A 12,947-nucleotide genomic window follows, 5' to 3' on the forward strand; every position below is an offset into this window, starting at 1 on the left:
AACTGTCCCCCTAGTGTTCCTGGTCTCTGGAAAGACTTAGGCACTGGTGGCAATGATTATGACCATTCAGTTCTCCAAACAGTATTTCACTCTGCTTTTCCTACTTTTTTCCTACTCTTCTCTCCACCTGCCTCCGCACCCCTCTCTCTTTCTTTCTCTCTCTCCCTCTCTCTTTATTTTCCCTTTCCGAGGATGGCGAGTGCTGATCCATTGGGGTAAGCTCTAGTTTTGGATTATTCCTCTTGCGGGACCTGCTGTAACTTTGTAGAGAAACTTTCCATTTGCAATTTCCAAATACAATATAGGCTGATACACTTCAGTGACTGAGGCTTTACAACAGGGAGAGAGAGAGAGAGATGTGGGAAGAAGCATTTTTGGTGCTTTTGTGTGTGTTTGTGTGCTTTTATGTTGGAGTCACACTCCATATAATTTACTTTTGGGTTCTTTTTTTTTGTTCTCTTATTTGTCCCTATACTTCAATGTCTGTGGGCACAGAAAACTATCCTCAGACACAGATACCAGACACCTTCTGAGAATGAAACCCATTCTCCATTTAGCACTTCTGTATCTTTGCTATTTTCCAGTTAATTTGGATCCTAATTTATCCAGTGTTCTTATTTTTCTTTTTTTTTTCTTTTTTTCTTTTTTTTTTTTTTTTTTTAATGAAACTGAATCCTGTTCGTGTTATGAAAAAATGCTAGATATTCCTTCTCTTTTTAGAATATGTTTTCTTAAGAGGTGAACAGATGGCCCTAGAGACAGGTATATCTTCAAAGCTTTGTATTTTCAATAAAGGCAGTATAGGTATAACTAAGAATGCAATCATGCTTCAAATTAAAGTTCCATTTATAAATACTTAAGAGAATGAGAATATTATATTAATAAATTATTTAATAAAAGTATTGTAATAGATCATTACAGACTACAGTAAAAACTTCTTGAGAGGGTACACTTTGAGAAAGCTAATTAGCACCAGTAACATTTACTTCTCATGTTCGCAACATGCTTCAATATCTGTTCTTTCTAAACCATTTATAAATGGAGCTTTAATATAATTGGCCACTTAAGGAGGGTGGTGCTGTTCAACATCACCATCTGTATGGGCTGAAAGGAAGAAGTGTGTTACCAACACCTGCGCTCCTTCCTCTGCACTCTCTGTAAGGCTTCATCTCACGAGTTGTTATTACCATGAGCAGACCTTCTGACTCAAGCATAGGTGTTCCCAGTAAGAGCTGTCACAGTGTTATTTGCATGGTTGGGACTGTAAGACAGTGGAACATCCAAGGTATTCTATACATATTCCCTGAAGCAGGGTGTGAGGAAGCACAGTTTGTACCTTTCAGACAGCCAAAAGTAAGAGTGATGAAATTTAACACAGCCTGACTGCTCACCTATTGCATGTTAATTCAGGTCACTGTCAGGCGTCTCATACCCTGAAGTTTCAGTTTAGATTTTTTGGCTTTGAGTGAGCAAGGAAAGAGGAGTATCAAATTCCACCCAATTCATGCTTGAAGCAAATAATAGGTTGGTTGGATATTTTCTGGAATGACTTTCAAAACCACACATGGAATCAAACCAGTTCAAAACTTCTAAGGCATTTCACCCAGGGACACAAGTCTGATGCATCACTGCACGCTGCATGCTTGCTGCAGGCTCCCCTTCTTGATAGCATGGCTCCAGCTTGACCAGCTAAGAGGCTGTATTCAGCATCCTGGTAAAACTGTGCTATGAAAGCAAGTTCTGCTGGGACTGCAACAAGGTACCAAACTTGCCTTGGATTGTAAGAAAAAGTTCTAGGAGATGGTTATTCAAAGAACAAACAAATGCCAAATCTGACCTACATGTTAAATTCATGCTGTGAAGCCTTTATGTTCTACTGGTGTGTCCTAGCAGGGGCACTGTTTAAAGCATTTGGGAACTGATCTGAGAGAAGGAATGCTCTCTACATGTGCTACATGTGGGTAGTTACCAGGCCAGCTGCACTCTCCTGTCTCCTGTTTCTCCCTCTCTGCACCTCAGCGGTGTCAGGCTTCAGCCCTGCACCTCTCAGGAGAGTCTGCATTCTCTGAAACCAGCTGGAAACTGGATTTGAGACCCTCAGTTTCAGAACACTGGTCTGACATGAACTGGGCCTCACATGGCTTCCTTTTGAGAGCAGCTGGCTAAAATGAGGGAAAAAATACTTTAAAATGAAGGACCTTTGATACTTTGAATTATCAAATAGGTTAAATAAGGTATAAAATCATCACAGCGACAAACTACAGCCCACACATGCACATTTTGTTTCAGTCCTTTGCCTCTCTCTTTCATAGCTCAGCTGTCACCAGGTTATTGTCAGTCTGTGGAATGGGAGGAACAGCCTGCAATGATCTCAGTGTCCACCTTATGTTTAGAGTGCCCTCTGCATCTTCCCCCTTCTAACCTTGGGTCTGCCTCCCTTATGTTTTGGGGTTTTTGAATTCCTCCTTCCAGGCTTGTCAAAACAACTGTGTCACTTTGTAAGGGACTAAAGAGTCTCTTCTTGGGTCTCTAAATCTGGCAGTTGTGTTGGAGGGAATGCTCTTTAACTGGGCAACTGCACTGTCTTTCCTACATGTATTTTCACCAACCTTTTGATGACTTCCATTGAGTTAGTGCACAAGCATACAGGAATGCAAAACACAGAACAACATAGTCACACATAGTGTTCACAGTTTCCTGGATTGTTGCATTTAGTATTAAGTTATTGGAATAATTATAGATTTAATACTTGCAGTAACATTTAATGTTTGTAAAGACTCTTAGGAGGTTACTCACTAATAAACAGTTCCCAATAAATAAATTCATTTCATAGCCATGGGGATGATGATGTACGTCTTTCCACACCTAAGACATAAAAGTCTGCCATACTAATGCCGCCTGTAGGGCCTCAAACTTTCATTTTCTGGTGAGAGGGCTAAAAATTTAAATTCCTGTTCTTTCATTACAGCATTTCAGCATAATGCAACGTTTTCGTTCCTTTATTTTGGCCCTGTACCAGTTCTGTCCACCTGACTCTGAGATACAGGAGCAGTGCATGTGTTGGGGTTTTTTTGTTGGTTTTTTTTTTTTTTTTCAAACTGAATTACAGCATTGCTCAGCTGAAATGATTTTGATGAGAGGGACAAATCTGTCATTTTTGCTTGTTAGTACTTTTTGTACTGGAGTACAGAACCATGTAGTAGGGCACAGTACTGAGTTTTTATAGCCAGCTTGAGAATCATGTCCCATTTGTAAAAGTAAATTGTGTGAGATTTGTTAAATTGAGGAAGATGCAAGGAGAATCTCCTCAGTCTTGGTGTCATATCCCATACCACCACTTTCTGGTAAAAGAGGAGGAGTTCTGAAAATGTACAGCTCTCTTTTCACCCCAACACTTAAAATAAACACAGGCTTCTTTAAACTCTTTCCACTGCTCCTATATACAATTTCCAGTGTGGACAAACTGAAGCTTGCTATAGGGCCAACTTTACTTCTTAACGTATGTTGCATGTAAATCAGCAGCAGAAATAAATCTTATTCAATAGCAATCATGTGGATACTGAATGCATTTCCAGGAGGATTTCACACTAACTCTCTCTTATGTCCCCTGCCTCAGGCTCCTAGGCTGGATGAAAGCACAGTACACAACAACTATTTCAAATATTGCATGCAATAAAGAACGGGGGTTGGGAGGTGGGGACTGCCATATTCTGCCCTACATGTGTGTGATCATTTTTGCAAAGAAATAAGAGGCAGTGGGATTGGGAAGGGATAATTCAGGACTGTTGGAAACACCTGATTGCAAAAAGGAAATAGCAGACTGCAGCTTTTAATCAAGTGTCCTGGAATTCAGGTGAGTGTCAGAGAGGACTTTCCCACCACCGTTAAGAGTTGGTAGGAACATCTCCTTTAAGTTGGTGTTTAACTGCATCTCCTGGCACCTGAATGCCTTCCACATTTGTCCAAAATAATCTATAGACTCCTCTTGTAATTCATGGTTTGGAAGAATGATTCATGCAAGGAACGTTTTAACTAAATGGACTTCCCATCTGCACAACACATCTGTGGTGCAGTCAGCTACTTCACTTACAGGAAAGGAACATACAGTAGTCTTTCAAAAGTGGAGCAGACAGTTCTCCCCTTAAAATTACTTTGCATAAACCTCTATGAGTGTCCCAGATATTGACGGTACAAATTTAGGCTTAATCTAGTGCAAAAGAATGCCAAGAGTGAGCCTCTAGTTTTTTACTGCTGCACTATGATGGGCAGATTGCAGCAGGCTACAAGAAAAAACCCAAGGGGGGATTTTCTGCATGGAATGAGTGCCCCGGATTTTCATGGTGCCAATTGAGACTTAATCTGGTCAAAAAAATGTGCTGTGAGTGGGCTTCTGGTGTTCACCTACTTAGTATGATGGACAAACTGCAATGGGATACTAAGAAAACCCTCAGGGCAGAGGATACTAGTAGAGAAAACAGAATCTGCCATTGTGTTCAGTTGTAGCTTTCTCTTTCCTTAGAAATGTTTCCTCTTCTGCAGTTCACTTATTTTTAAAGAATTCTGCTACTCAATTTTATTTAATAATATGTGTCTGGGAGACCATTTTAGAGACCTTTTTTTTGTTTTATTCTACAGCAGCAGAAGCGAGTAAACTGATACAGTTCATGGTCTAAATTCGTTTTATATTCGTACGTATAAGCTGACTTTAAGTATCTAACCTATATCAATTTTTAATATATATGTGTATAAACACAGACAGACACATATTAAAACACAGACACCCATGCACTCTGTTTTCTGCAGGAATTTCACATTTTCAGATTTGTTACCTGAAGGCAAGTAATTGCTTTCATGGCTCTTGTAATAGGTAGGTTTTTATAGGTAGGAAACATTGGTAGGTTTGCTGTGTTGACATATTGCTGCATGGTGGTTGTTGAATAAACAGGTTCTTAGCCAAATCCTCGCCTGTAAGATGTTTCAGTCTTCAGAACAACTTGTTTTCTATTTAAAGAGGATAGAAAGCAGCTGCCTCTGGGGCTCACTCCTGTACAGGCACACGTAAGGTGTGGGGATTTTTTCTGTGGGGCAGCCCTCCTCCTAGAAACTTCCTCTCCTGAAATGTTTGTGCAATCTGGCCTGTTTGCTCTTCCACCATGTTTAGCATAGCACATTTGCACGTTTTATTGTCAGCAGCCGACATTTTTCATAGGTGGCCTTTGCTGGAGAGCATAAGACCACTAACAGTATAGGTGACCTTGTCAGCAGACAGGAGAGTTCACTCTCCCTTGATTGGCCTCTTTCTGAGGGCACCTGAGCTGTAATTTTGATATTAGTAAAGTCATAAACAAAAGCAGAATTCCTTTTCCACAGAGAAGACCTGGCTTGCTTAATGCAGCAGCAAGAAGTCTCACTGGAGTGCAAAGATGTGAAATCCATCAGGGAGAAGCTGGAAAGGGCTAAGCCAATGCAATCTTAGATTTCAGTGGGAAGTCGTCACATAAGAAATGATTGTGTGCTTGAATCAAGAAGTCTTGGGGTTTTAATTATTACCTGGAAGAACTCCCCACCTTTGTGCCTTGTACACATGGTGCTTTTCCATGTTGCTTGTGACAGAGAAAGTCTCATTTTTTAACTGCCAGCACTGTGCAAAACAGAATTCTTAGCACAAGTATGAATGTCTTCACCATCCTTTTGAATTGAGCTGTTCAACTTGCACAGAGCAGACCTAGTAGCTTCCATGTGCCTGATGACCAAAAAGAAAATAGCAACTGCCTTAAAATCAAAAGGGATTATAGTATTCTTCCTGAGCAACAGCATTTCTTTGATTTGAGGGGGGGCAACTGCAAAACGTGACAATAGTGAAAGGAAAGAAAAGGAAAGAGTTATGTCCTTTTCCAGTGACAGCCTCCCTCCTCCTCCTCACTTCATGCCTGTGCGTGTGGTGGCTGGTGTTCAGGGTTGTTACTTGTCCGAGTTTACTGAAGGATGTTTTCCTTGTTGTGCCCATTCAGGTCTCGGTCAATCAGCGGAGCATCGTCTGGGCTCTCCACCAGTCCCCTCAGCAGTCCAAGGGTAAGTGGTGCTGCTTCAAGATCTGTTGGTCCAATCCACTCACACATGCTTGATGCTTTTTGACATCTGTTGCTCCAGAGCTGTGGCTCTTAGCTGGGATGTTTTGCTTTTCCTTGGCAGCTTGTAAATTTTAATAGGTGGTGAGGGAAATGTTACTCATAAATGCAAGTGGAGAATTTCTCGTACACATTCTCTGCACTGTTAGCAGAGATCTCACTGTGCCCCTGCCCTTTTTCAGTCTCATAAGCACACAGAATAACACTGCTATGACTAAACATTCCGTATCCAGCTGAGGTCTTCATACAGCCTGGTTTCAGACCGAATGATCATGAACCATTTCATAGCTGCCTTCAGTTAGGTCACAGTAGAGCACCAAACCATGCTGGTTATCTTGTTTGCCTCAGAATAGCTCATATTAGGAAATCAGAGAAAATAAATTACATAAATTTGAGGGCTAGCAAACTTGAAAGGAATGTAAGCAGTTGACTGACTAGGATAAGTAAAGAACATTCAAATCCCTACAAATAAGGTACTTTCACATGCCATTTTTAAGCATGCAGTCAGCTAAATACTGGTACTCAACTAATACTGATATTCAGCCAGTACAACACATGCTTGACAGTACATTTGTTGCAAAGTTGTAACATTTTCTAAATGCAATGACAGATGCCTCCCTCTTCTTGTTAACTTCTTTAGGGATAAAAGTGAATATTCCTAGGGCTTTAAAAGGTCAGCTAAGTCACTTTAAGACTGCAGTGCCTAACCAAAGTCTAGACCTCATCAAAAAGTCCATTGGGCTGTGACAGTGTATGTTACCTAAATGTCTGGCCTGGAGTCTCTGGAGGATTTCTACGTACCTCCCATGACTTCATGAGAAGATGCTACCCCCTATTAGAAATTGATGTAGTCCAAGTCTTAAGGTATGCATACATCTATGGATCTACTCCTAGTTACATGAATTTAAAATCAGTATTCCAAGTATTTCAAATTGCAGTTCCACTCCAATATTCTGTGTAATCCTTGTGAATAAAGACACACTGTCTGCTCTAAGTTTATAGTCTAGTAAAGCTTCCAGCACTTTGCTTGATTGAATTATTTTCTGAACCCTGTTTTGGGCTCCTGCCAATTGTTATCCTGTTTTGAAACCGGCATCAGTGTCCTTGTGGTCTCCACCATGTCTTTAAAGTCCTAGGGACCAGAGAAGATCCATCTCCTTCTTTCTGCACTGGGAGTCCTGGTTGCCAGTGGAATGGAGCAGAGGTCTGAGAACTCTTATTCCACTGCAAAATGTACTGGAAAAGAGGATGGAAAGACTTCTGTGCACAAGAAAAGCGTCCAATGAAGCAAACCTAAATCTTGATTTCATTAATTGATCTCTTGGGATCAATTTCTGACATCGCAGTAGGACAACATCAAAGAATAAGTTTGACAAGATCTGTCCCATAGTCACTGTATCTTACCATTATTACTTAATGGGCAGTTGATTAAATAGTCTTCAAAGGGATTTAGCAATCAGGTGGCATTTTCAGCAGATCATAACGATATCAAGGCAGGTCACATTTGAGGCTTAAAAGGAAATGTTGGAATAAAAATAATATTTTTTAAATGTCCTTACCTATGCTTCTACCTATGCACCTTAGATTATTGAAAGAGAACATTCTTTAAAAAACAAATAAACCTTTCACTTTTTGCACTGCTTAGGTTCAGTTCTATGAGGAATTGAGTTCAGCAGCAAATAAAAGTTCTCAAATTTCACAAGATCTTACTAATGGTGTTCCACATTGCACCAGCTGAAATCGAGACCTAATTTGTTCTTCATTTTTCATTATTAAATGTATGGTAATTAAGGGTGCCTCTTCAGATTCTTAATGCCTTAAGAAGGAGTTGAATCTTACTTTATTTCTTTCAAATCTGCTTCTCAAACCATCATACAGGTGAGACAGGAAAATTGCAAGGAAACATTTGCAATTAACAGTCTTTGAGTTTTATCCATCGTGTAATTTGCAAATAGTTAATAGTCAGATGTTGATGGTGACTCCCACAAGTGAACCACTTGCCTCATTTTTTTCCCTTCCTTGCTCGTTGACATTGAGAATTTAGCAACATGGCAGACTTAGGTTTAACTTTACAATCCTAATAGTAATACAAGTATTTTGATGGACTGATTTTCTTTAAATTTTGGTGGCCTAACCCTGAGTTCTTTGAAGTAATTACAAAACTTTGATGCAAACAATTTAAAGATGGAAGTCTTAAATACATTTCTGCAGTTTCTTAAATATGGCAATATTGTGCTAATCCATCACACCCAGGAAGGAAACTCCCTAGTGAGCGTGTTTACCTGGGACTGAGATTTGAGGCAAGGTTACATGTACCTGGTATGTCTGGTTAGTTCTTGATTATGACTTTCAGGTGTCAAGAATGGATAATAATGGTAATGGTGTAATTTTTCATAGGTAATATTTCATAGAAATCAGAATCTAAGTGTAGACCAAAGCTGAATATCTCGAGTAGTAATTTCTATTTTTGCAATTATTCCAGTACTTGTAATCTAAGGTGGTAATAGCAATGATTTGTAAGGACTTTTTTTTTTATTTTAAATGTGATTTTTAGCTTGCTAATATCCCTTAAAAGACTTCTACCCTTCCAAGTCTGTCTATTGCTGTTTGCTGTCAAAGTATGAATGGTTTCCCAAAATACCTCTTGACACGTGTAAATGTTCCTGTTTGGAGAAAAAAAAAAATCATAATCCCATTTTGATACCTCAGTGGATGGATTATGAACTTTACTTGTCTTTTTTCTTTTTAAACTGTGTCGTACGAAACAATGGTTTCCCCCAACCTCTTCTTAGACTTGGGACCTAATGGCAAATATTGCTGAGACTTTATGACTGAAATTCCAATTATCAAGCTATCCTTCAGTGCAATGAGGGATGTTGGAGGAGAAGCATAAAGTCTGATGGAAAGTATAATCTCTTCCCAGATAAATAAATTTACCAGACCTTACTGAAGTTTTAGCCATAGCAGTTTAAAAAATCAAACACCAATCTGAGTTTATATGTTTCTCATGGTGTTGTGAGCTCTGAAGCTTCCAAGTGTAAGCTGAGCAATTTAACCTTCCAGATCAGGGGAGGAGAATAGGTGCCCAGGTGGCATCACTCTTCCTTTCCCCCCTCTTTCTGCACTGGGTGGCTGCAACTGGTGCATTACCCAGCCAGGGGTAAAGTGGAAGGAAAGAGGTTCTGACTGGTGTGTGCAATAACTGTGTGTATCCCCTGCCACTCTGTGTGTATCACACACCTGTTCTGAGTCTCATCTCTCTACTGGGTTTGCATATGAGCACATGGAGCTGAAAGAGGTGGTCCCATTCTTGGCACATCTCAATTTGTCTGTGGCTTGAGTGGTTCTTCTTCCCCTTCCTCACCTCCCTACAGCATCGTGCTTCTCTCACTGCAGGGCAATCAGAACAATCCCAGAGAGATGGCATTTCTCTCTTCTTTTTTTCTTGGTTACTTTCTTTTTTTTCCTTTTTTTCCCCCTTTTTTCTTTATTTTCCTTGTTTCTTTGTTGTTTTTTTCTTTCTGTTCTTTTCCTTTGCTGACACGTGATTGGTTAATATGATGAAGCCTGTTACGACACTGTTGTTCTTGCTGCTGCCGCTGCTGCTGTTGTTGAATATGCTGTGTTCCCAGCTAACTGCATGTCTTTTTTTTTGTTTTTTGTTTGTTTGTTTGTTTTCATTTCTTTGCAAAATCCCTCCCCCCCACTACCCCTTCACCTCCATCTCCTGTGTCTCCTTGTGACATGGTGCATTTTGTGACTCGGATGGATTTTATTCTGACTTTCCTTTCTCTGCTCGCCCGCTCTTTGCGTATTTCACTGTTTTTGATGTGCATGGACACTCTGCCTCTGTCTCGTAGCCTATCAGAAAGTTCTTCATCCCCCCTCAGACCTCCGACCTCCCTTTCTCTCCCCGACCCCAAGTCTCCTTGGACCCTGATGCTTGTAGGAACGCCTCCAGGCCTGGACATGTACTCCAACCAAAGCCAGCACTTCAGCCCAACCCAAAGACGCAGACTTTGCCATCCAAGAGCAAATTGGCTGAAAAACCACTCCAGTCTACTAAATCCAACCCACTCCCTGCCAGCAATACCAGCGCCCCCTCTTCCCAGAACAACCCTGTGCAGAATGCTCAGGGCCGCTCGCCTGCTGCCGGCTTTAACCCACAGCTGGCTGTTCCTAAAGTGCAGACCAACCCTATGTCTCCTGTTAGATTGCTCCCTTCTAGTACTGACCCAAGCACCAAATCTATCCCCATCATACAGGTCACCCCTCACCCCTCTCCAAGGGGAAGTCCCCTCCCTACCCCCAAGGGGACACCTGTTCATACGCCAAAGGAGAGCCCAGCAGGCACACCCAACCCAACACCACCATCCAGCCCCAGCATTGGAGGAATGCCTTGGAGGACACGGCTCAACTCCATCAAGAATAGTTTCCTGGGGTCTCCTCGCTTCCATCGTCGGAAATTACAAGGTGAGTACTCACCCAAATATGCAGGGTGGTTCTGATTTGTGCAGATATTCAGAAGGAATTTCATACCTGTCTGTGGCTCTGCAAATTCTGTGTACCGAGGACTGAATATTAGTGTGGAAAATGAGAGTGATAGCATCAGCCAAGCCCTAACCCACACGTGAGCAGGCTCTGTTGTGCCATAGCCCCTGCTCCAACAGCTTCTCCTGAGCCCACTTCACACTCCAGCCATGCAGCTCTTACTATCCCTGTTGTGGCTCTTGGACTGCAAGAAAAATCTGTCTTCAGTTTCTTCACTTGCTTAGCAAGTGAACCTAGGGCTCGGCTAGGTTCCCCTGTGGCTCCACAGCCACAGGCTGAGCCTTATGCTGAAAGAGAGCCAGAGGCAATAGGCTGAAATTGTCCTTCTGAAGCACAGCTTTTTTGATCTCAGTTAATGCTTTTTTTTGCCTCCTTTGGTAATTGGTGCAAAAATCTCCTTAATACAATCAGTGGTTTCATATCTGCTGGCCTGCTTCAGTTTTCTAAGTCTCTAGAGTGTTGAGATGTGCAAAATTTTCTTCCTCAGGCTCCAGGTGGCTTTTCTGCATGCCAGCAAAGGGCACCCAAAGTCACATGCCTTATCCTTGGAAGGCAGCAGCAGCTATCCCAGCCCTGTGGTTTTATCGAGATGTGATCCCATGGGAAAGGACAATTACAGCCATGGAATAGTTAGGTTCTGAACTGTTATGGTTGGTGCCATTGTCTCTGAGGTGGTCAGGGAACTGCAGAGAATTGCAGCAGTGACTGAGCTGTGTCCAGCTGGGCTTTGAGACAATTGCAAAGCAGTTGCATTGGCACAGTGTGTTTGGGTCTGAACCAGAAACCACTGAAGCCAGTGCAAGATTACCTAATGACCTAAGGAGGGGTAGAGTGAGCCATGAAATGCAGCTCTTGATTAGATGCAGAGATGTAGAGATATATGACCAGCGTTTCAAATGTCAGAATTAGCCTGCAGAGGCAATGGGCAAATACAAGCGAGTGCAGAGTCGTTTCATAGGTGTACAAGCAGAAAATGGAAGGTGTACTGAATCATCAAATTTCTTTTCTCCCTCCCTCTCTTTGTCTGTGCATGAGCAGTACCTACACCAGAAGAGATGTCTAATTTAACCCCAGAATCATCCCCAGAGTAAGTACTTTGCCCTTTTTTCCACCAAATACCACTGTAATTTCCTGGCCTGAATGTCATAAGCTGACATATTTCTGTTCTGGATCAGTATCTGTAACCTGTTGTCCTGTGGGTGGGATAGAGATGTGAAATGATTCTTTTGATGAGGACCCTGCATAAAATCTATACCTCAGTAATGGCAGTGGGGTCAACAGGTGATGAAACAGTCTCGCAGTAACCACCTCATTTTCTAATGGCTTGCTGAATTTGCTGGGTTTGTAACATGTTTCTTCTCTCTTCATTCACTTGGTTGTCAAGTAGATCACTCTTTGGGACTGGAGAGGCTAATCAGTGGCTTATACTGGTGCTAACTGTGCCCCAAAAAGTCTTCCTTTTAGTACAGGAGAGTTTGGATCCTCAGGATAACATGCAGGAGGCTCTGCTAAGATAATTCAGAGGGGTTTTTGGCTGCGAGAGTAAGCACAGTGTTAATTCTAGGCAGCAGTACTGGGACATGGAGAAGCTGTTTCATATTCACCAGGCTCATTCCTAAAAGTCAGCGTACATTTCAACCATTTCACTGCACAAATGTGCATCAATGCGTGGCAGGTTTGGAAGTCCCTGCCAGAGTGCTGCTCCAAACACTTCCTAATATGCAACAGATGCCAGATTATTCCTTTTTATTTTCACAGCTTGTGTTTGTGCACCCAATGCCCGTAGACTTAGCCTGCCAACCAAGGCAATTTGGCCTCTTGTTAAGAGACTTGTATGAAATATTCATGAGTCTTGGATGGGAATTTTGAGCTTAAAGTTTTGTAATTGGTGACAATGGTATTGTCTTCACAACTTGCCCCAGACTTGGCTTTTATCTGGTATGAGATGGGCACTGTATGTGTAATACTAGAATACACTAATCTATGTGTAATAGCATGGAAAGAGATAAAGACTCCAGGAGAAGTAGGGATTAGTAAAGGTATCCAGGAAGAAAAATGGAATATATTGTGTTTTCAATACTTTGGAGCATTTACTAATAGAGAGGCTTGAAAGAATTTCGTAAAATTGGCACATCATTATCACAGAAATATACAATATTCTCATCTCATATGTTTTTAATGCCATTAAAACAAAACCTTTAGAATTAAATATCTTCCTTCTATGTATCTTGGTGGAAGTTTTGCTGTTGTATTGCCTTCCCTGCTTCC

At 41.4% G+C, this 12,947-nt stretch overlaps 1 protein-coding gene across 1 annotated transcript in view; it reads left to right on the forward strand.

Moving 5' to 3' along the window:
• Positions 1-12,947, forward strand: part of BRSK2 (BR serine/threonine kinase 2) — a 311,906-nt gene that overhangs the window by 269,626 nt on the left and 29,333 nt on the right. The window contains exons 15-18 of the mRNA XM_040066118.2: positions 192-215; positions 6,012-6,072; positions 10,394-10,601; positions 11,718-11,766. Of these exons, the coding sequence (XP_039922052.1) occupies positions 192-215; positions 6,012-6,072; positions 10,394-10,601; positions 11,718-11,766 (342 nt within the window). The remainder of the gene's footprint in view (positions 1-191; positions 216-6,011; positions 6,073-10,393; positions 10,602-11,717; positions 11,767-12,947) is intronic.

The sequence above is a fragment of the Hirundo rustica genome, chromosome 6 (assembly GCF_015227805.2).
Source record: "Hirundo rustica isolate bHirRus1 chromosome 6, bHirRus1.pri.v3, whole genome shotgun sequence".
NCBI classification, from domain to species: Eukaryota; Metazoa; Chordata; class Aves; order Passeriformes; family Hirundinidae; genus Hirundo; species Hirundo rustica.